The 19783-nt window shown below is 43.5% G+C and overlaps 1 protein-coding gene across 3 annotated transcripts in view; it reads right to left on the bottom strand.

The window, feature by feature from the left end:
• Nucleotides 1–19783, bottom strand: part of pde4a (phosphodiesterase 4A, cAMP-specific) — a 48763-nt gene that overhangs the window by 6106 nt on the left and 22874 nt on the right. The window contains exons 1-13 of one of the 3 annotated variants that reach the window (XM_086289582.1): nucleotides 14274–15008; nucleotides 10976–11161; nucleotides 10519–10555; nucleotides 10270–10340; nucleotides 9434–9483; nucleotides 8608–8720; nucleotides 3670–3763; nucleotides 3423–3586; nucleotides 3080–3178; nucleotides 2826–2990; nucleotides 2610–2709; nucleotides 672–826; nucleotides 428–550 (exon numbers count right to left, since the gene is read on the bottom strand). In XM_086289582.1, coding sequence (XP_086145708.1) covers nucleotides 428–550; nucleotides 672–826; nucleotides 2610–2709; nucleotides 2826–2990; nucleotides 3080–3178; nucleotides 3423–3586; nucleotides 3670–3763; nucleotides 8608–8720; nucleotides 9434–9483; nucleotides 10270–10340; nucleotides 10519–10555; nucleotides 10976–11161; nucleotides 14274–14470 — 1554 coding nt within the window. In that variant the 5' untranslated portion in view covers nucleotides 14471–15008. Of the gene's footprint in view, nucleotides 1–427; nucleotides 551–671; nucleotides 827–2609; nucleotides 2710–2825; nucleotides 2991–3079; nucleotides 3179–3422; nucleotides 3587–3669; nucleotides 3764–8607; nucleotides 8721–9433; nucleotides 9484–10269; nucleotides 10341–10518; nucleotides 10556–10975; nucleotides 11162–12294; nucleotides 12677–14273; nucleotides 15009–19783 lie in introns of those variants that run through there. The other 2 variants (XM_086289583.1, XM_086289581.1) reach the window with 2 other exon arrangements.

Below are 19783 nucleotides of genomic sequence, written 5' to 3'. Positions count from 1 at the left end.
GTGCTGTTTGTACCGATTAGTTGACATCTGCATCTGTGCAATGCACTTTGGTAACCAAGCATGCTAGCATTACATGATGCCCTAGCACTCCACCATTACATTCAGATACTTCCCTTCTGTGCCAAAATAACAAGACTGCAACAGCCGTGGAGTCCAGCCTTGAAAACCAAAGCCCAGAAACGAATGGCTGTCTTTGTGGTGGCTACACCTGTCTTATACATGCACTCTAAGGGTTTAGTTTATTTAAAACAAAATGCCAGCTTCATATTTATTGTGTTTCCAACTTGTCTCCACCTTTAAAAAACATTGTGGTGAGCCACGTTCACGGTCTCATTATCTTTTATAACACTCCTATCTTTTATAAATATTCCTCTCATTGTTTGTTGACTGGAAGTACTTTTAAATTAACTGAATAACTGTAGCTTACCTGTATTCGATCAGTGTAGTGGTCAAGCATCAGCACTCCAGAACTTGTCACTTTCTTAGTTTCCACCATAGTTTTGAGGTCTGCCAGCAAACTCATGTGTTTAGACATGTCTGTTGCCAAAACCTGAGAACAAAGTAGGTATGAGTAGATTAGAGGAAAAAGAGACAAATAAAAAGTAGAAAGGGTCACATGACGACAAGTGAGAAAGGTAGCTATAATTCATAATGAATATGTTGACACTCACCATGTCAATAACAAGCTTCCTAAGGCTCTGTCTTTGCCTCTTGGTAAGGTTCTGGAAGATGTCACAGTTGTCCTCATGAAGCAGCTTAAAACCCACAGCCAAGTGATGGTTCTCCAGCACAGACTCATCATTATACATCAGGGCTAACTCTGAGTCTGAGGAAGGCATCAAGCAACAATCGATATCAGTAAAAGAACAACAAAAACTCCTTTGAGAATTACTATTTTTTAAGGGTAAACTGTTGCATTTACAAAACAAAATGAGAAGTCACACTCTATATATGTATGTATGTATATAAGTGCGTGTTGTATACTACACTATATACATCATAAATACAATTTATATACACAAAACAGTAAAGCATATATAAAAATCCCTGCTTAGTTTTTGCTATCTGAATTATCCCCATTCTTAAATCAGAGACTTTTACAAACACATTGTTATAGACATTATTGTACTGGTTTCTTTATAGCTACCCTCTCTTTGCTAGTAATTTGCTAGTGATGATTGCACATCACACATCAGGCATATTCAACCAATTCACCTTTTTTTTATCACCATTGTTTATGTTGTTTCGTTTTTATTAAAATTACCTGAGCGTGTTTGATGTTTCTCTAGTGCAAAGTAGTGACAGTAACACTGTGGGGGTTCCATGTGTCCTAAGCTACCCAGTTGGTACTCATGCCTAAACCCAATGTAATTCTGGAGTATTCCCATCTATGCACCTGTTTCCAGAACTTATTAAGGGATGCTGGAGCTTATGACAGCTGATTATGAGAGAAAAGTGAGGTCTGGCCTCTCTATTGTGGAGCTAATAAAAACAGACAGGCAACTTCAAATTCACCTCTTCCTGTTCCAAAGAGGAATTTCCCAACCTATCCACTTCTTTCTGACAGGGGACAGTCCTAACCAGTCCACCACCATGCTGCAGAACCCCAGGTTTTAGAGTATGTGAGTGAGTGAGAACATGTTGTACCCAGACTATCTCCTGCTGTGTGATACACTACCAGTCAAAAGTTTGGACACACCTATTTTTTACTGCTTTCTACACTGTAGATACAAACCGAAGACATCAAATATATTACGCAAGATATACGGAATTTTGTAGCAAAGAAAAAAATGATAAATAACTTTTATATTATCTTATAGTTTAGATTCCTCAAAGTAGCCACCCTTTGCTTTGTTGACAGCGCTGCAAACCCTCATTCATTTAATTCATTTGTGGAATTTCTTGCCATCTTTATGCGGTTGGGACCATCAGTTGTGTTGGGCAGAAGTCTGGTTGGTACTCACTTGACAGCCCTATTTGACAACTTAGAATTCATATTATGTCAACAACCAATCAACTAAGGAAAGAGAAACGACAGTCCATTACTTTAAGAACTGAAGGTCAGTCACTCTGGAAAATTGCTAAAACTTTGAATGTGTCCCCAAAAATCATCAAGCACTACAAAGAAACTGGCACACATGAGGACCAGATTAGAGTCCAGATAAATGCCACACAGAGTTCTAGTAGCAGACACATCTCTACATCAACTGTTCAGAGGAGACTAGGCGAATTCAGGCCTTTATGGTCAAAAAGCTGCTAAGAAAACACTACTAAGGAAAAGCAACAAGCAGAAGATATTTGTTTGGGCCAAGAAACACAAGGAATGGACATTAGAACAGTGGAAATCTGTGCTTTGGTCTGATGGGTCCAAATTTGAGATCTTTGGTTCCACCCGCCGTGTCTTTGTGTGACACAGAAAAGGTGAACGGATGGTCTCTACATGCATGGTTCCCATCGTGAAGCACTGAGGAGGTGGTGTGCTTTTCTGGTGACACTGTTGGGAGTTTTTTTTGTTTCCTTCAGTGAGAATCTACAATGTAAATAGTCACGTGTCCAAAGTTTTGACTGGTAATGTATGTGTGTACAAGTTTAATCTCATTTTGACTCACTGGTGTTTATGAGGAATTGGTTTGACACTCCTGGATGGTCCACATCATGGATGGCGGCAGCAAATAATGCAGCTAGTATCTCTAGATCAGTGAATACAGCCTGTAAGAGAGAAACAAAGAGGGGAACACATAGTTTGCAGTTTGGCTCTTAACTATTGTTTCGTTTTAGAAGCTGTGTGGACTTCTTGTCATTGGCAGTTAAATAGAGATACTTACATCTAAAGCTGGTGTGGACAGCAGTACATGAGTAGACTGAGTGACATCAGCAGCGTGGAGGCTGTTATGGTAGGCCACATTGGCATGGTAGTGGTCCTCCAGGGTCATCACATAGGTGACAAACGTATCCACAGGGATCCGAAAGGTCTTCAGTAGATCTCTTTCCTGCAACAGGCGGAGTCCACAAGAGTCATGATCACAGTCATTCTACATTCTATTAGTTGCTGCACATTCCATTAAGACCGGCCTCTCACCTGGAAGATGGCATACATTATGCAGCTGAGGGGTCGATTATTAGAGAACTCTGCCACACGAAAGATATTAAGGCCCCACTTGTTCAAGTCGTTCAGCTCCTGAGAGCAAAGAGAAACACACATGTCACCAAACTGTCAGTGCTGCCAGTTCTTTAGAAGTTCACAGTAGAAAAGTTTATTTTAACACAATCTACTACGGTCCAGTGTAGACATGTCAGTGTTTTGGAGTGAAATTCTCTTTACATGTTCTCACAGAAGACTACAGAATGCAAACAGGAATTTAGTATTAGAATTAGATAAATAAATACAATGTGCTGAGAAAGTAGGTTTCACTTCCGTTTACCCTGGCTAATGCATCCTCGTGTTCAGTCTTCACTCCGAAGCGAGGCAGGGCGGAGTTGGAAAGGCTGGAGCTGTGCGTGAGCTTCTTCACACCACTGATGTGACACATGGGCTTCTCCCTCTCCCTTATGGTGGGGGACGGGATCTCCACCTCGTTCTGCTTATCTGCAACAAGCAGAAGTCAGAGATCAGCTGCGGGTGAAGCTGCTATAAAAGTTGGCAACAAGTGGGCGGCAGGTTTTCTTTACCTAGAAAGGTAGTGGAGATGTATTCTGACACTTGGTTCCCTGAGCGACTCATCTCTGACAAATGGGACAGCTCCCTGTTCAACATCCTTTTAAACTGAGGGGAGGACAGACATTGACAGAAGTGAGTGACTTGAACAGTAGTTAGGACATAGAAGCATAAGACATGTGTTACTGACATATCCAACTATATATTAACACTGTAATTTAGATTCCATTTGCACTGATATATAACAACAAAACATTCCTGTGATTCAAATATGAAAAAATAAATTATCACCCTCATTTTGCGAGGGAATCAATTATGAATCATGCCTCCTCCTTTTCTCAGATGAGAACAGACTGTTCAATACCCCGACTCAGTGTGCTTGTACTCTGATTTCCAGAGATGTGCTGCAGTAATGTGGCATGTTTCTTTTATGTATTCTTTCCCATACAACTACAGTGTCAGCTGTGAACTACAGACACAAATATGATTAAATGAGTACATTATCCATGCAGACAGACTGAACACTGTTCCTGAATCTTCTCGCTGCGTTTATGTAACGTTTTATTGTCATAGCTCCACACGATGATTTGGGAGACTTAACAGTTCCCTGTCAGACAAGTTATGTGAAAGCACAATGCAAATCGGACAGACCCCTCAGTCTGTGTCCCACTGACTGATCTTTCACACATAACAATCTCCATGGCAACCCGAGCAGTTGCCATGGCAACTGCCTCCTCACAGTCAGTCCTTCAGCTTGATGTGAGAGCGGTGGCTTCTTGGGTGACAATCTGAGGGAGTAGGCAGGTGTCTCTGACCTTTACCAAGGTCAACCCTCTCCTCCTCTGCCTCTGCTCCTCGCTACAGCTCTCTGTTACTTAAAACTGCTCCTCCCTCCCCCTAGAGGTAAACAGCATTCTCCATTACCTCCCTTGAGCTCCCAAATCCTTCTCTGTCACAAGCTCCTCTTTGTTTTCCTTCCGTTTTATTTTGTGCAACACCCCCCATCTCTCACTCTTATCCCCATAGTTATCTCCCATTTTCCCATCATTTCCTGGCCTGTCACCTCTTACATAATAAGCCAGGCAAATAGCTAATTGTAACAATAAATTGTAGGAGCAATCAGGCAGAATCAGCCATCAGCAGCCAGGAAGGCCAGTGAAGCCCAGTGGCACACTTAGGCAAGCAGGCTCAGCCCAAACCTCCTCTCTCCCGCTCTTTGGTTCTTTCCTTCCCTAATGCTGTAACGCTGAGTCATAGCTGCCAACCAACACTTCTACAGTGCCAGTCCGAGTGCCAGGACAAACAACACTCTTCCTCTGATACAGACTAATGAAGCAAACATGCAAACACTGTTCAGACATGACTGTGGGCTCACACACCTGCATATGTAAGGTATATATCAGGCATATATCTTAGGCATATATACCGTCATGAATAAAACACGTGGAAGTGCTCCAAAGTATAACCTGTACTTAGTGATACAGAGATATCAAGTAAATCCTATAATCCTTATTCTTTTTCTTTTTATTAAGTGTCGAGATATCCCATCACATACAAGTCTACAAATTTCATTTATTAATAAAAACCTGTGAAAATGTATAAATTTACATAGAGTCAGAGGGTTAAATAACCAAAAGGGGGATTAAGCATCTACACAGAACCAAGACAATAAGCTTCTCCTTCACTGACAGCATGCTTGCCTTCTTTTAGTCTGTATTGAGGCCAGCTTCGGGGTAGCAGGAGAGAGCCAGAGAGAGGGATGTGGGACGCAGGTGTGAAGGATAGAAATGGCCATTATGTGACACTGCATCGTACCTGCAGTAAAAACTGCTGGACTACTTCATAAAGTCCCAAGGCTATTTCTCAGATTATAAGCAGCTCGGTGTACTCTCACAGGACACGGATGTAGACAGGTTATAGGGGGATGAAGAATGAGACTGATATTATTGTCTTTTTGTTTACAGTTCTGCTGCAGTGTAGAAACACTGGGCAGAGTTAATAAATTCTGTTCCCCTATCACTGTTCCTGCTGAGTAGTTTCATGTAAATTATCTACAGGAATATACTGGCCAGCATTCTGACTTACTGTTTGAAATGAAGTCCCTGCCAGACCCAGAAAGTCTTCCAGCACCACATGGAGTCCACATAAAACAAATCTAATGTAGCACCTTTTAAGATTTTCCCTTATAAGCTCAATATATTCACAAGATGACGCAACAACTGGTGAATTTTTAAAAAAGACACATAATGAGGGCTAGCTAACAGATGAGTTGTTAATGCATGCATAACACTTGTAGAGTTCACAGCATCCATCCAAGATGGCCACCGCCAGGCCTTGTTTGTTTTCTGCAAGTTCCCCGAGCCCTACCTGGTCCCACCAACCGATGAGCCAGGGCTTGGAGCAGGTCTCACAGAAGAGGTCCACTAAGGGTGTCCTGCGCTCTGCTGCTGTCCCACCCCCCTCCAGAACTCCTCCAGCAGCTGCATCGAGGTCCAGCTCTGCCCCTGCCCTCCCCTGCAAGGGACTGTAGCTGGAGGAGCGGGGCAGCCTGTAGCCCCCTGGTACAGGCGAGGGGCAGGGGGACGGCGCTGGGTCAATGGCCTCCACCACACCCATGTTGAGGGTGACTGGGGGTTTTGGTCGATGGCACCGGCAGGAGGTTCGGTAGTGGAGTGGGGTAGAGGTGCTGCGAGTCCCCCAGTGGCATGAGGGCGTCGTCAGGGTGTGTGGGGAGAGGCCACAGCCAGTCAAGCCGGGACACTCCAGAGTGACGGCTGCCCCAAGAAGGGGTCAAAGGAACAGGGGAAGGGGGTGAGGGCAGGGGCTGCTGGTGCAGATTGTCCTTGCCTACATGCAATACCCCAAAGCAGGCCACCCAGTCACTCCTGAGTCAGGCTCCAGCCTCAGTGTGGTCCGAAGATGAGGGCAAACCAGGAGCCCCCTGGATCCGGCTGCTGTGGAGACTACATCTCATCCCATTTGCTGAGCAGGCTGACCCAAATATATAGTCAGTGCTGGGTAAAGGTGGATGGGAGCCGAAAGAGTAAAGATGGAGGCAGGGGAGGCGGGAGACAGGGAGCGATGGACCGTCTGAAGGGCAAAGACAGCAGCGAATGGTGGAAATGAGTGGCAATGTAAGAGAAATGTAAAGAAAAAAAAAACAATGTCACGAGAGCTGGGCTGCTTCACAAACACTAATGAAAAAAAAAAGGTGAGGGCAATGGAGAGATGATGACGGGAGGAGAGAAAGATGACTGAGGTTTCAAATAGTGGATGCAAAGGGAGCCTGGATAGCAGGAGGACCAGGGAAGGGAGAACGGGCAAACAACTGATGACAGCAAGAGAACAGCAAGACTGGAGAGAAAGAGAGGGGGACAGAATGGGATGCAGGCAGGCCTGTAGCAGACAGTCAGGTTGAAGAATCAAACCAGAGCTGTGGTCTGGAAAAACAGTCTCCCTCTCTGCGTCGGCTGCCCCTCCCCCACAGTACGGATCCAGAGGCCCGGCCCAATCCTACCGGTGCATCAGCCCGTCTGTGCCGTCTCACACCGATCCCAGTAACACACAGTCAGAGCAGAGGCAGTCCGGCTGCCTCCTGATACCTCCGCAGCACAGTCCTCTGCTCCCAGTCAATCCGTGCAGCAGCTGGCCAAAATGCCAGAGGTCTAATCCCGCTGCTTTAGGCTGCCGCTTCTCCTCAAATGCTCTGCCTCTTGCGCCATTTCCCTGGATGCTGTAGACAGCTCTCGCAAGCTAATCAGGCAGTGTGGCTGCAGGCGCGTGCATGTGTGTGAGTGTCTGCGCTCGCCTCTATTCAGATGCCGACAGCGCATGTGCAACAAGACAGCATGTACGTCTGTCGGAAATATGTGTGTGAGTGAGGGTGTGAGTGTGAGTGAGAGACTGTGTGGGAATATTCATGTGTGCACCTCCATGTTGGCAGCGTGGAGGATGTCTTATTTGCACCTTCTAAGACGCCGCGACATATTCACAGAGACTACGTTTTCACCAAGAGTCTTCCTCTCTCTCTCTGTGCATTGTATGTGCACTGACACATAAACTATGTCCCTTCATTCATCACTGTGTTCTTTTTTCCCTCGCTCTTTTCATCACAAGCCTGATTACAAGCACAAAGAACGCTGCTAATTATTAACACAGAGGTGAAGCATGGGAAGAATTTCTGGAATAAAATCAACAAGGCACAGGATGCTGTCTCTTTAAGACAGAGCACTATTAAAGGAGCATTGCCTGTGCTTCATTGGTTGTTGCCTAAGCCACATGGCTTGTGGTCAGAGTGGGAAGCCAATGACAAAAAAGGGAAGGGCAGACCCTGCTGCTGTTCGGTAGCAACCAAGGTTACAGCAGAGACATCAGCATCAGGACCTATCCACCGCCCCCCCACCCCCTTCCCTTGTCCTTCCCACCCACAAACCGTCACATCCCACCCTTCTCTACCGCTCTCTCTCTCTTCCTGTGCCCGCACAAACAAAAGTGCATGCATCTGTAAGAATCCTGCCCATGTGCACACATATGAATTATAAACATACTAATGCAAAAATGCACCAAAATTCAATACTGCTTACAACCACACCAACCACTAGAGTTGTTTCCCCCCCCAGCTTTTCAGTATACCAACCAAAAAGGAAAGCACTAGCTGAACACAGGACTCCACATCAGTTATTTATGAATACCACAGGACTGCAAATAAACCCAGAATTACTGCAAATGATCACTTTTTTAAGTGGCACATGAATACTCCAGCTGATGAGTCATGTGCTGAGCAATACTGTGTGAATATGTGTGAAGGTCACATGTGACAGGCACTGGAGGAGGCTGGAAAAGCCTTGTGGATCAGTTTATATGTTGCTCATTATCTCAGCAGGGCGCTTACGCCGAGATAGGCGAACAGTGAAGGTGAAGCTGAACATATTTGTGTGCGAACAGGTGCCCACCTTATTGGACGCCATCTCGCTGACTGAGCGGTGGGTCTGAATGGTTTCCAGCTGGTCCAGACACCAGTCCAGCTCCTCCAGAGTTTCCCGAGCCATCTGCTGGTATGTCTCTTCTGGCAGGGGCACACACCACACATAGTCAAAGTATAAATGGGCAGGAAGTGTGAAAAGAGCATGTGTGCATGGAGATCTGGGTCACATTCTAGTGATCGCACTTTCTGTCTTCCACCTTGGCTCAAAGATGACATGCACTGCACAGTACTGAATCATAATTAACCTAAAAAGCTGAGATTAGTGAAAAATAGTCTAGTGAAGCAACATCACTGTGCTGATAATGTCATGTATCATTCTGACATTTTAAATCAGGATTAAGCTTTTTAATACAAAAAGAGAAAATATCAGTTTTATTAATAAAATAAAAACTGCAAAAATAGTATTTGTTGAACACTTATTTTTCATATCTATTTCACAACCCACGGCAATGGCGGTCTTGCAACCTCCTGGCTCCACATTTTTTCAAAGAATCCTATAAAAACTAAAAGTTTCAGTTTAAATGAAGCTATTCTTACATGCACTTTGTACATCTGCATGCAAGAAGTGATTAAATTCAACATTTTATTAACCCATATAGCCATAATAGCTTAAGCCTTATAATTAAGATCCACCCAATTTCCTAAAGTCTGCGCAGTGCAGTTGATTAAACATTTCCTCAGTAATAGCCACATAATATTATGTGATGTTCTGCGGTCATTAGGGGAGAGTGGGAGCCTTGGCGTGTCCTTAAAGGAAACTCGCTGGACAGAGTTTTAATTAGCTAACAACATACCAGAGAGTGTAGCTTGGGGAACAGTGGGTTGGCTTGTTACTGGTGACCTCCTGTGGACAAAGACAGCATTACATCAGTCTGAGAACTGCCCTCTGCTGCCCCCTGCTGGGGTTCAACACTCATGCAACATGGCAATATATGGTTTTTAAAAAAGGGCTCAGACAGGAGATATAAGAATTTGTATTGATGTTTTTTCGTCTATATGCCCACAAACACTAGACAAGCGGAGGAGTGAATATTAACATTTCATCTGGTACTCAATAACACGGCAAGGTGCTTGTTTTAATAGTGCACACAAAGTCTCTTGTTTCACTTCAAAAATGAAAGAGTCTAAAAATGACTAAAGACAAAGCCTGAGTTCGGCTTTCTTCTCAAAAGGCTTTTGTGGTTTTTGTAATCGTACGGCAAGGGTACACCGCCGTGTAATTATAGATGCTGATAATTCAGTGGCGCATTGCTTTATATATCATATTGACGTGGAACTCAAAGCCTGCCAGCTCGAGCTCCTTCTGTCTACTGCATTACAAGGGAGAATAATTTTAGTGTTATTGACCGTCTCCATCGTCTGGGCACAGAGTCAGGGACATACACCTGAGGCACTGAGCTCTCTGCACTCAGTCTTCAGCTAAAGCTTGCTGGAAATATGCCAAATAATGCACATCACATATTCCTTGAGCATTGTCTGGTCATCATAAACTGGTTAATCATGATGACTAAAGTGTTTCCCCATGGGATCAAGGAAACCGAGACATTTGTGTACACACACTGCAAACGAAGCAGGCAGTCGTGACAAGTTAAGTGGGGGGGGAAGGGGTGTTTGACAGCATGATACTGACTTGTTAGTGGGTGTTGTGACATTGGCGAGGATGGTGAAGTTGCTTCTTACAGTTCGTAGGCTGGCCAACACCTGGGGGATGGATGGACAGCGTGGGAGGGAAAGGAGGAGGAGGGAGGAGGAAAGAGGAAGGGAGGAAGCAGGGAGGTGTGGGAGGGGGGGAGGACAAGTTCACTGCACTAATTAGCTGCCTTTTTTAGCCATTTACAGCAATTAAACATGTCAGATGAGGTGCACAGGGAATACGTACCTGAGCGAAAGGGGTGACGATCATGTCTTCTGTATGCCTGCAGGACCAAAGGTGAAAACAAAAAGCAGAGAATGAGAAGAATATGAGTGGTTGTGGCTGCTGCGGTGCTCTGTGTTTGTGTTTATATGAGAGGCTGTATCTGTGAGCTGGATGTTTACAAAGACCTGTGTGGATCTAAACAGGAAAAAAAATCCCTGAAACACATGAAAGGTTTGAGGTTTTTTAAGCTTACTGAAAAACAGACCAGGAAACAGAGCACAACAGTCAATATTATGAGGATTCATCATGATTTCATTAGCATAATGGATGCATAATTACAATCCCATTCCCAATGCTGTGTTGATTGGGATAATGTGTAGTTACTGTGATGTGCGTGAGTGGACACTGTGGGTTTAAAAAAAACATGTTTCCATCCTGTCCTCAACATGATGGATCCAAACGATGGCTCCGTGCTTACCCCTCACTGTTGATGGAGGAGTTGCGTGACATGGTTTTGGGGGACGTGTCGTAGTCGGAGTCTGAGCGGTACAGGAAGGATTCCCTGCGCTGGCTCTGGGGAAAAGAGGGGTGGAGCACCAACCCAGGACTCGCCTGCGAATCCATGGGACTGCGGCCTGGCGAGGGACCATTTTCTGAATCAAAGCTGCAGAGTGAGAGAGAAAAGAGAGAGTACAAGGGTTTTAGATGAGTTCCATTTTTGCAGGTTTCTGTTGCCGCCTTTCTTATTTCACAGTGTGGATAAACATTATCGAGATAACCCTGAATGCCCAGACACGAGTGATGATGCAGCTCAGCCTCTTGCAGTGTTTCTCTCCTTTTTTTTGGAGTGAAAGTTGAAGAAAGCGATGTGACACTTTGCGGCATGAATGCATGCAGCTGTAACTCTGTGGTTCAGCTGGATTGGCAGGCTGCCACAGGGTTTCTCCAAGAATTACACTTTACTGACATGTCACTTCTCAGAGAGCATTGTGTTTAAGTGAGGAAAACGAGCCACATCAACCGCACATTCTCTCTGGGCCAACGCTTTCTCTCTATCTGGAGGCATGACTGATTGAGAATGTTGATTTTGCTACAGATCTGACGTTAAAACAAACTACTGGTCGATTAAGGACACTCAAACTGAAGTCCCCCTGTGGCCTTTAGACATGTAGCAATGCTGGGAAGAAGTTTTTCTGTGACTTTTTCTGCCCCCCTTTTCTTGATTGTTGTGCAACACACATAAGGATGCACATGAGAAAATGCGGGTGAGGCAATACTCTATCCTAACAATGGAATGACCTATATCCACTGATCTGATAATATGTTGCAATAAGTAGAAATGTTCCAACAAAGGCAGGAAAGAAGAAGAAGAAGAAGAGTGAAAGCCAGGAAAAAAATCCTAAATACTTTTTAAATGGGTTTGGAAAAAAAAAATAGACACATGTGCCGCAACTTCACCTATGGTTTTGTGAAGCCCAATTTTGATGCCTCTGTGTTAGCGTTTTGCCGCTATGTTGGAATTTTTACAACCTGAAGTGCCCATACTCTATGTGGACAAAAGGGGTGGATTGCTAACTTTTTAGCTAATGCTAACAAGCTCCACTCTGACACTGCACCGGTGCACAGCTCAGACACTGCTGCTAATTAGAGCTAACACATAAAATATTGGATTTTGCTGACTAAAAGCACGAGCACAGATATCTTGGATGGTCTGTTGCTCAGTCAACCGCAGAGCAAGCCATAATGTATGACAGATAATTCCATTAAAAACGCTCCAAAAGGTACCAAAACACAAACCTGTTGAAGAGGGCTGGTTCGAATTAGCAGAGGAAAAGTGTGCTGCCAGATACCTCCTGCTGTGTTTCCATCAGCTTGTCAAGTTTAGTGATTAATATATATGAAAAAATCCTCCCCAGCATTCAAATAAAACGCATCAGGTGTGATGTACATAGCACCAATAATAATTGTCCTCAAGCTTTTAAGACACAGCATATCAATACAAATATAGACTCAAACAGTACACCAAATAGCAAAAACAATGGCAACTGCAAACTTGTAAGAGCAAGAGCTAAGAATTACAGGAGACCCATTTCATCAAAAAAAAAAAAAAAAGTTATTTTGTTTAAGCCATAGTTTTATCTTGTGCATTAAAATTTTCAAAGCACTCAATGTCTTTATTTCCAGAATATTCCAAATTTGAGGACCTTTAACTGTGAAAGACGACTGACCAAATGTTGTTTTACATTTCTATGCTGCTGAATTTTAAATCATACATTAACTAAATCGGGGGCGAGACCAATTACGCTTTCAAAAGTCAACCTTTAAAAGGAAAATATTATTAATAAAATTCTCTCTCAAGCTCAGCATTGCTTTCCTGAATTTTACAATGATGCTATTGCATTAGGCCTCTATGGTTGAGATCTTTAAAGCCAGTTTGTGTATTGACATTATAAGTTTTATTTATAGGTTGGTACTTGCTACAGAGAGCAAACCCATTTCATGCCAGGCAGTAAAGATGTTTGATATTTCAATACGGGACTCTGTGGGGATTTTCTCGCTCTAGGAGGCAGCTTTGAGGTGCCCATTGGATAAACTACAGCTTTCGCCATCTTTTGCCAAAGTACCAAATAAATTGATGATAACTTTGTTATTGCCTTTTACAGCTCTGCAAATCAACAATTAATTCCCTTCTCCTCAAAATTCAGAGCGTAACCCAGATGAGCTTAACCCAAGGGGGCACAACAACATACTGCTCAGATTACACTCCCCTCTTTTTCCCCCAAACCACCTTCAGTCACAAACCTTTAGTCTCCAGCAAACGTCAGCAAAATTCCTCTGGCATTTTTTTTTTCTTTTTGAGATGAAAGCAAGATTAGATCTTGCAACACAGAACCAAAGTCAGTATTGATTCAACAGGGTTTCAGAGTTTGGCATTATGTAACAAGAAAAAGATGGACAGGCAGCAGTGCAGACAGACACCAATTTATCTGACAGCATGTGCGAAAGGTATACTGCTGGATTTATTATGTTTGTTACACACCTAAACAGCCACAGGATTCCTCATATATATTTACCTGCGTTTAAATGTTGGGATGACAAGGACAGATATGTAGGCGCATTGCACTGCAGCAACAGCAGCAGACGCAGCATCTATTTTTGATATAGGATCACTTTTATCTCCTCAGCACCTCTCCACGTCTCCTAAACTTCCCAAACTTTTGTTGTCAACACAGTTGTGAACGCCCTTCAGTTCAATTTCTAAAATTAAGCATGAAGTGTGATATTTTTGGAATTTACTTATAAATTGGCCAATTAGGAGGCACTCCTTGCCCCAGAAGGCTTTGAGGATATGGCAGCAGATCAAATTATCATTAAACATGTTTCCTCAGTAATGAAGAAGACATAAGAAATGTCTGCCATGGGGACTCTCTGCAAGCTGCATGTGCTGTTTTTTTTTTTCCTGCAGACTTTCAGAGTAATTATGAGACTTCAGCATTCTGAATTCAGCACTTCTCCAAATCTAATCCATCTGACTAATGGTTTAACAGTGTGTGCATGGAATAATTTGCTCTGAAATCCACTTTAGTGAGCTGCATTACAGTCATATTGGACAAACGTTGAAATGGTCACGCCGCACCTGAACTAAGGCATAACTGTTACACATAACTTCTGCATATTTTTCTCTTTTTCTTTCTTTCTTTTTATTTTTAATGAACAAAGATTGCTTAGTCACGACCAGGACATTAAAAGATCAGTGTCTTGGTGCACAACTGTACCTGTAAACACAGTGAGATGAGCGTCTGCGCTCCTGAATACTGCGGTTTAGTTTCAAGCGCCGAAACAGAGCAGAGCCTCCTCCGTGTCCCCGAGACTGATCCCCTGGCGACACGGGTGAGGTGAGCGGGGGCACCGGAGGTGGACCCTCACTACTCTCCCACAATGTCAGCTGTCGTGTCAGCTTCTTCTGACTCATTGCTGGCCCTGCTGGAGCTGACAGGCGAAGGAAAACTCCCCCAGCCTCCACTTACAACTGGCTGTCTTGCTCTCTGTGGCCGTCTCCCTCCCACGCAGTCCCCCTCATCCACTTTTCAGTGAGTACTCAGGCAGAAAAAAACAAAGCACCTGACGTATGTGCTGCAAACTGTCCTCAATCCAGAGCGAGGTCTAATAACAAGGCCTGATCCTCCCTTTAGTCCTGCTCTTGCACACGTCTCACACTGGAGGAGTCAAATTTCATCAACATGCGTATCCTGTGATGTGATCCTCATGCCCTGGATACCTTAAATCCAGTTCCCCCTTCTTGCATCCTCAGTTTGTTCCCTGGATTAATTTGGGTCTTTTTAATCCTTGCTTGAGCGGGTTTGTGTGTTCCTCACCCCTGACAGCCTCACAGAGAGCTCTTCTGATGTTTCACCACATCAACTCTGATTCCCATACAGGCTGACCCAAACCGGACCTCCGTCCCCTCCTGGTCTCCACGTTGCTGTTGCTCTCACGTTCACAACTCTTAAGACATCCCTGCCGCTAATGCACCAACTGCTAATTTCCTAATTAGCCAGCCTTTTGCCCTCTCGTCTAAGTTTTTCTCCCCCCTCCCACCTCCCTGATGAAAGCATGTGCTCTCACTATCCTTATCTCTCTGCTCACACTTCCTCTGCAGCAACAGGAAGGCTGATCAGTACGAGTAACAGACCACAGGCGAGAGAATAGAGAAACACGCAGAGCCTGTGTAATGAGGATTTGAAGAGGAGATACAAACAGCCCAAAAAAGAGAGGAGGAGAAAAGAGAGAGAGAGGGGGGGGAGAAAAAATCAGGGGAAAATGGGTTGACTCATACCCCTGTGTAAATGTTTACACGATCTACTAAAAGAGCGTGCAAGGTTTGCGCCCAAAACATTTTGTATTTTGACATCAACAACCTTCACCAGCAGCACTTTCTGTGGCCTTTAGATGGGAACAGACACGGTTCTAGCATAATATTCTCTATGAGCAACAATTAGACCATGAAATAGCTTTCAGACAAGGTGCATAGGTCAACCACATCTAATTCAGTGATGGCATTGTAGATAGTAATAGTAGACAGCCCCAAGCTGAATTTTTGTGTGTGAAGAGTGCTGCTCTTTTTTTGTGGTTGTTGGGGTTTTTTTTAACACGCCACTAAAAATGATGAAACAAGTCTCTGTAGTGTTTATTAAAACTAAGTTGGAGCCACTGAAGCACTGCAGGTGTCAGGTTAGCTGTCAGCACTGTTCCTGAGGTGTTATTTGTTACTTTCATACCAGGAGGCATTGATTAATAGCATTGTGACTAACTGATTAACCCTGAAATTACCAAAATGGCATTTGGCAACAACACTGCTGGAAATTTAGCAATTTCCTTTGAATAGAGAAAGAGTGTGTGCAATTTATTTAGATACTGTACCAAAATGTCTTGGTAATAACCACAGTGTTTATTGTTTTACACTGACCAGCGCTGTGTAATACTCCATGATGGCATAGTTACTGAAGTTACAAAAATCAAACTGTATAAATAACTTGTAGCCGTGTGAAAAAAGTGCACCCCAGGAATAACATGAAGTAATCATTTTCTGTATGACTTTATGAGTCACTCACGTCGTTGTGGAAGAATTTTTTTGCAACTCATCTTTCGCAATGTTGGGCCATATCATTGAGGTTTGTGCGCATTAGTTGGTGCAGAGCTCTCTTAAGGTCTCTCCACAGCTTTCTTAGCATGGTTAATGTCTGGACGTTGACTTGACTATTTCATCACCTTAACTTTTTTATTTTTTTCATTTTTGTTGCCGATTTGCTGCCGTGCACGAGCTCACTGTCCCGCTGCACGATCTAGTTTCCATTAAACATTAGCTGGACAGATGGCCTCACATAGAATTCCAGAATGCTTTGGTGCACAAAGGAGTTTATGGTCGATTTGATGCAAGGTGCCGAGGTCGTGTGGCTGCAAAACAAACTCAGATCATCACCCCTCCACCACTGTGCTGACAGTTGGTACGTGGTGGTTATGCTGACGTACTGTGTTTGGCTTTCTCCAAACATGGTGCTGTGCATCACTTTGGTCTACTCTGTCCAAATGACGTTGCTCCAGAAGGGTTTGGGTTTGTCGAGATGCAGCTTTGCAAATTTAAGTTGCGTTCTTCTGTTCTTTTTTTACAGAAAACAGGATTTCTCCTGGATCCTCCCAATGAGTCATACTTGTTTCTGTCTTTTTCAAAGTGAACTGTCATTAACTTTAACGTTTAGGATGCTGCTGAAATTTGACTGTAGAGTCGTAGTTGTAGGTCTCGGGTGTTTTTGCATCTTCTCTGTGTCGTCTAACCTTGGAGGGAATTTTGTGTGAACTCCACTCCTGGAAGATTAACAACTGCCATGAATGTTTCCCACCAGTGACTTTATATTTTTTTTGGAATTAGTTTATTATATCAACTATCATAAAACAAGAAAAATATTTTTAAAAGTCTGTCAAAAACTTAAGGTAACTTTCAGGAAGTTACCAAATTAACTTTTTTATACCCAAATTTGAGGCGGCACACTGTATTCACTGAGAAATTAATGAAGCATAACATTTAACCACTAAAATTAAGTTAAAAATGACAATTAATTTCTGTTCAGGAATGCAATTAATTAACTGTAATTTAGCATCTTAATTAAAAACATAGATTTTTTCTGCTTTTTTGCAAATTTGAAATGTCATGGATGACAACAATAATTATATTTAAGCATTAAAAATGACAATTTTAACTGGAAAAAGCTTGAACATCCTGGTGAATTAACCATTGTAGGAACAATTACTGATAAGGTAATTTAAGGCAGCTGTGATAAAACATTGCATTTTGTGGCGGTATATATATATATATATTTGGGAACAGTTCACATATTCGTGCGACAGAAACGCCTGTTAATTTTTTATGTCTGTGCTGCAGGTTGTTCTGCTTCTGCAGTATAAAGAATCATTAATACAGTTGATGTTTTAGAGGCTCTCATACTGCTGATTGTTTACTAAATACAATTCTTAATTTCTGCTTGTCTAAGTGGAAAATGTAATCCAAACACTTCCTGTTTTTGGTTGTAGGACTAACCTTTTGTCCCTGTTTGGGATACAAATATTTCAAATTGTAGAAGTCTGTGTGCATGCTGATACAAACCTACATTTGTGTGTGTTTGTGGGTGTGTGTGTTTGATTTTGTGTGTGTCAGCAGTGAGAAGACAAAAAGAAGAAAGCTATTCAAACTCTGTGTCACAATTTTAATATACACTGCGCACATACCGAATGAGAGCATAAATGAGATGACTTGTGAATGGTATCTGTTTTTCCTTCAGCCTTTTTCTGCAACAGCAGCTTCGGGAAAAAAACAAAAAGAGCCCAAGCAAAACCTGCTGCATGAATTCAGTGTTCCACCTTTCAGCAGGCGGCTTAAAGCCTGAGCACGGCGAAAAACACGCCGAAGATAAGATGCCTCGTCGAGCCGTTTCCTTCTCGCCTCTTGCCTTCTGCGTTCATTGGTTTACTTTTTCCTCTGAATCTGTCTTTTCCCTCACTTCTCTTCCTGGTGGAGAGAGCAACTACCGTTTGTTTGTGATGCACTCGGCATGGATGGTGGAGCTCATCTTGGAAAGTCACTTATGAAAAGGCCTTGCATACATCCTGTTTGAACAGTGCCTTTCACAGCCAGACTTTGGGAAAATGTCAAGAATTCAAATTCACTTGACAGTTACTGTTGTAATCTCTGGAGAGCTGATGAAGAGACAATTATTCTATCTCCTTTTAAATACCAAGTCCCAGCTCGATAATAGCTGGTGAAACCTCTCAAAGTGACTCATGCACACCCGTGGTTGTTACACACACGCGCGTGAGCACATACTGGCAAAAACACACCCCGATGATATGCTTAAGCGCACACACAGAAGAGCGTTAATGCTGAAACTCTTTTGTTTTCAATCAACACTATAAAAAGGCGAACTAGTTGCACGCACATACACACACGGACACGCACACATATGGGTGATTATAAGCCGGGCTGTGGGCAGCTCTCTTGGTTTCATTATGTGAAAGCTGAGTCCCTGGAGTGTATTGCTGCAGACAATGACATGATGATCAGAGGTTTCAGGGGGAAGGGGGGATTTGTGCCAACAGAGTCCCTTCTAATGCCGATAGCAAACCATCTCTGTCGTGATTAAAGCTGCTGTCTCTCATATAGCTACCTGAATGCTTCCCTCTGTGAATGACTGGGGCTCTGTGACGCACGCCTATGGTTATAGATATGTGTTAACAATGCGGTTTGATTTGCATGACTGAGAGATGTAGTCAGTCAGTGACTTGGAAAATAAAGCTAATTTCCTGCATGCTCACTAACCCTATAACATCAAGCTGCATTGTATTTACACTGAGAAGTCTTATGCACAGGTATTAATGCATCTCTATTTGCTTATTAAATTACAGCTGTGCCTTTTCTTACAAAGAGTCCATGTGTGCAGAGAGAACCACGAAAATTGGACTGTGCTGCAGCAGCACTTCATTTAGTCTCTTCACTGCATACATTTCTGCAACAAAAGGGGAAGCCTGGTTTCATGTCATTACTACAGCAGGCTTCAAAGGGCTATGGAGCCCTAAGTCAATACAGCGATTAGTTTAATTAAACCTATAAGTCCATATGAGAGCGTAGAGGAGATTTACATACACTCCCTCCATTGAACGTCGCTTGCTATCGATTATTCATTAACAGTCATCACGAGGAAGCCCCTGGCAGGGGCAGCCTGCTGCCATATCAGCGTTTTCCCAACAGCCTGGTTGGTGTCAGCTCTGCTTTCTCCCCATCACACTGTGCACTGCGGTTAATCAGACCTCTCTGAAGGGATGAAGCAACACTCATCCATTTAAACGACTGTAAAAAAGAAACGATATACTCCAAACCCCGCCCCAACAATCCTTTTTCTTAATTTTCTTCAGCTCAGCGAGTTAATGATTAACCTGTGTGAGTCCGTCAGCCTTTCTCTCTTCAGTCTGTACTCTCAGCCTTAGTGGAGAATGACAGTTATTTCCTGCCCCCGCTTCCTCCTCTCCCAAGCAAGCACAGATGCTTATTTCCACGTGCAATTTCAGCCTCCCCTCCACAACATTCCCCCCTCCACGCACGCACCCACCCACCCATGAGCTGTGCCTCACCCAGGCATTTAGCACCTGGCTGATTGCTACCACTGTGGGGGCGGCAGTCAGGCCAGTTGAAGGGAAGAGGAGTGAGGACTTGCAAATTGGGAAAGGCTGCTACTTTTAT

This window comes from Aulonocara sp. 'chitande type north' Nkhata Bay, linkage group LG4, assembly GCF_057382095.1.
Source record: "Aulonocara sp. 'chitande type north' Nkhata Bay isolate Kocher_YH1m ecotype deep benthic linkage group LG4, A_spYH_male_GT1.1, whole genome shotgun sequence".
In the NCBI taxonomy this organism is placed as follows: Eukaryota; Metazoa; Chordata; class Actinopteri; order Cichliformes; family Cichlidae; genus Aulonocara; species Aulonocara sp. 'chitande type north' Nkhata Bay.
The sequence above is the reverse complement of the archived record's forward strand: the minus strand, read 5'-3'. Positions and strand labels throughout refer to the sequence as shown.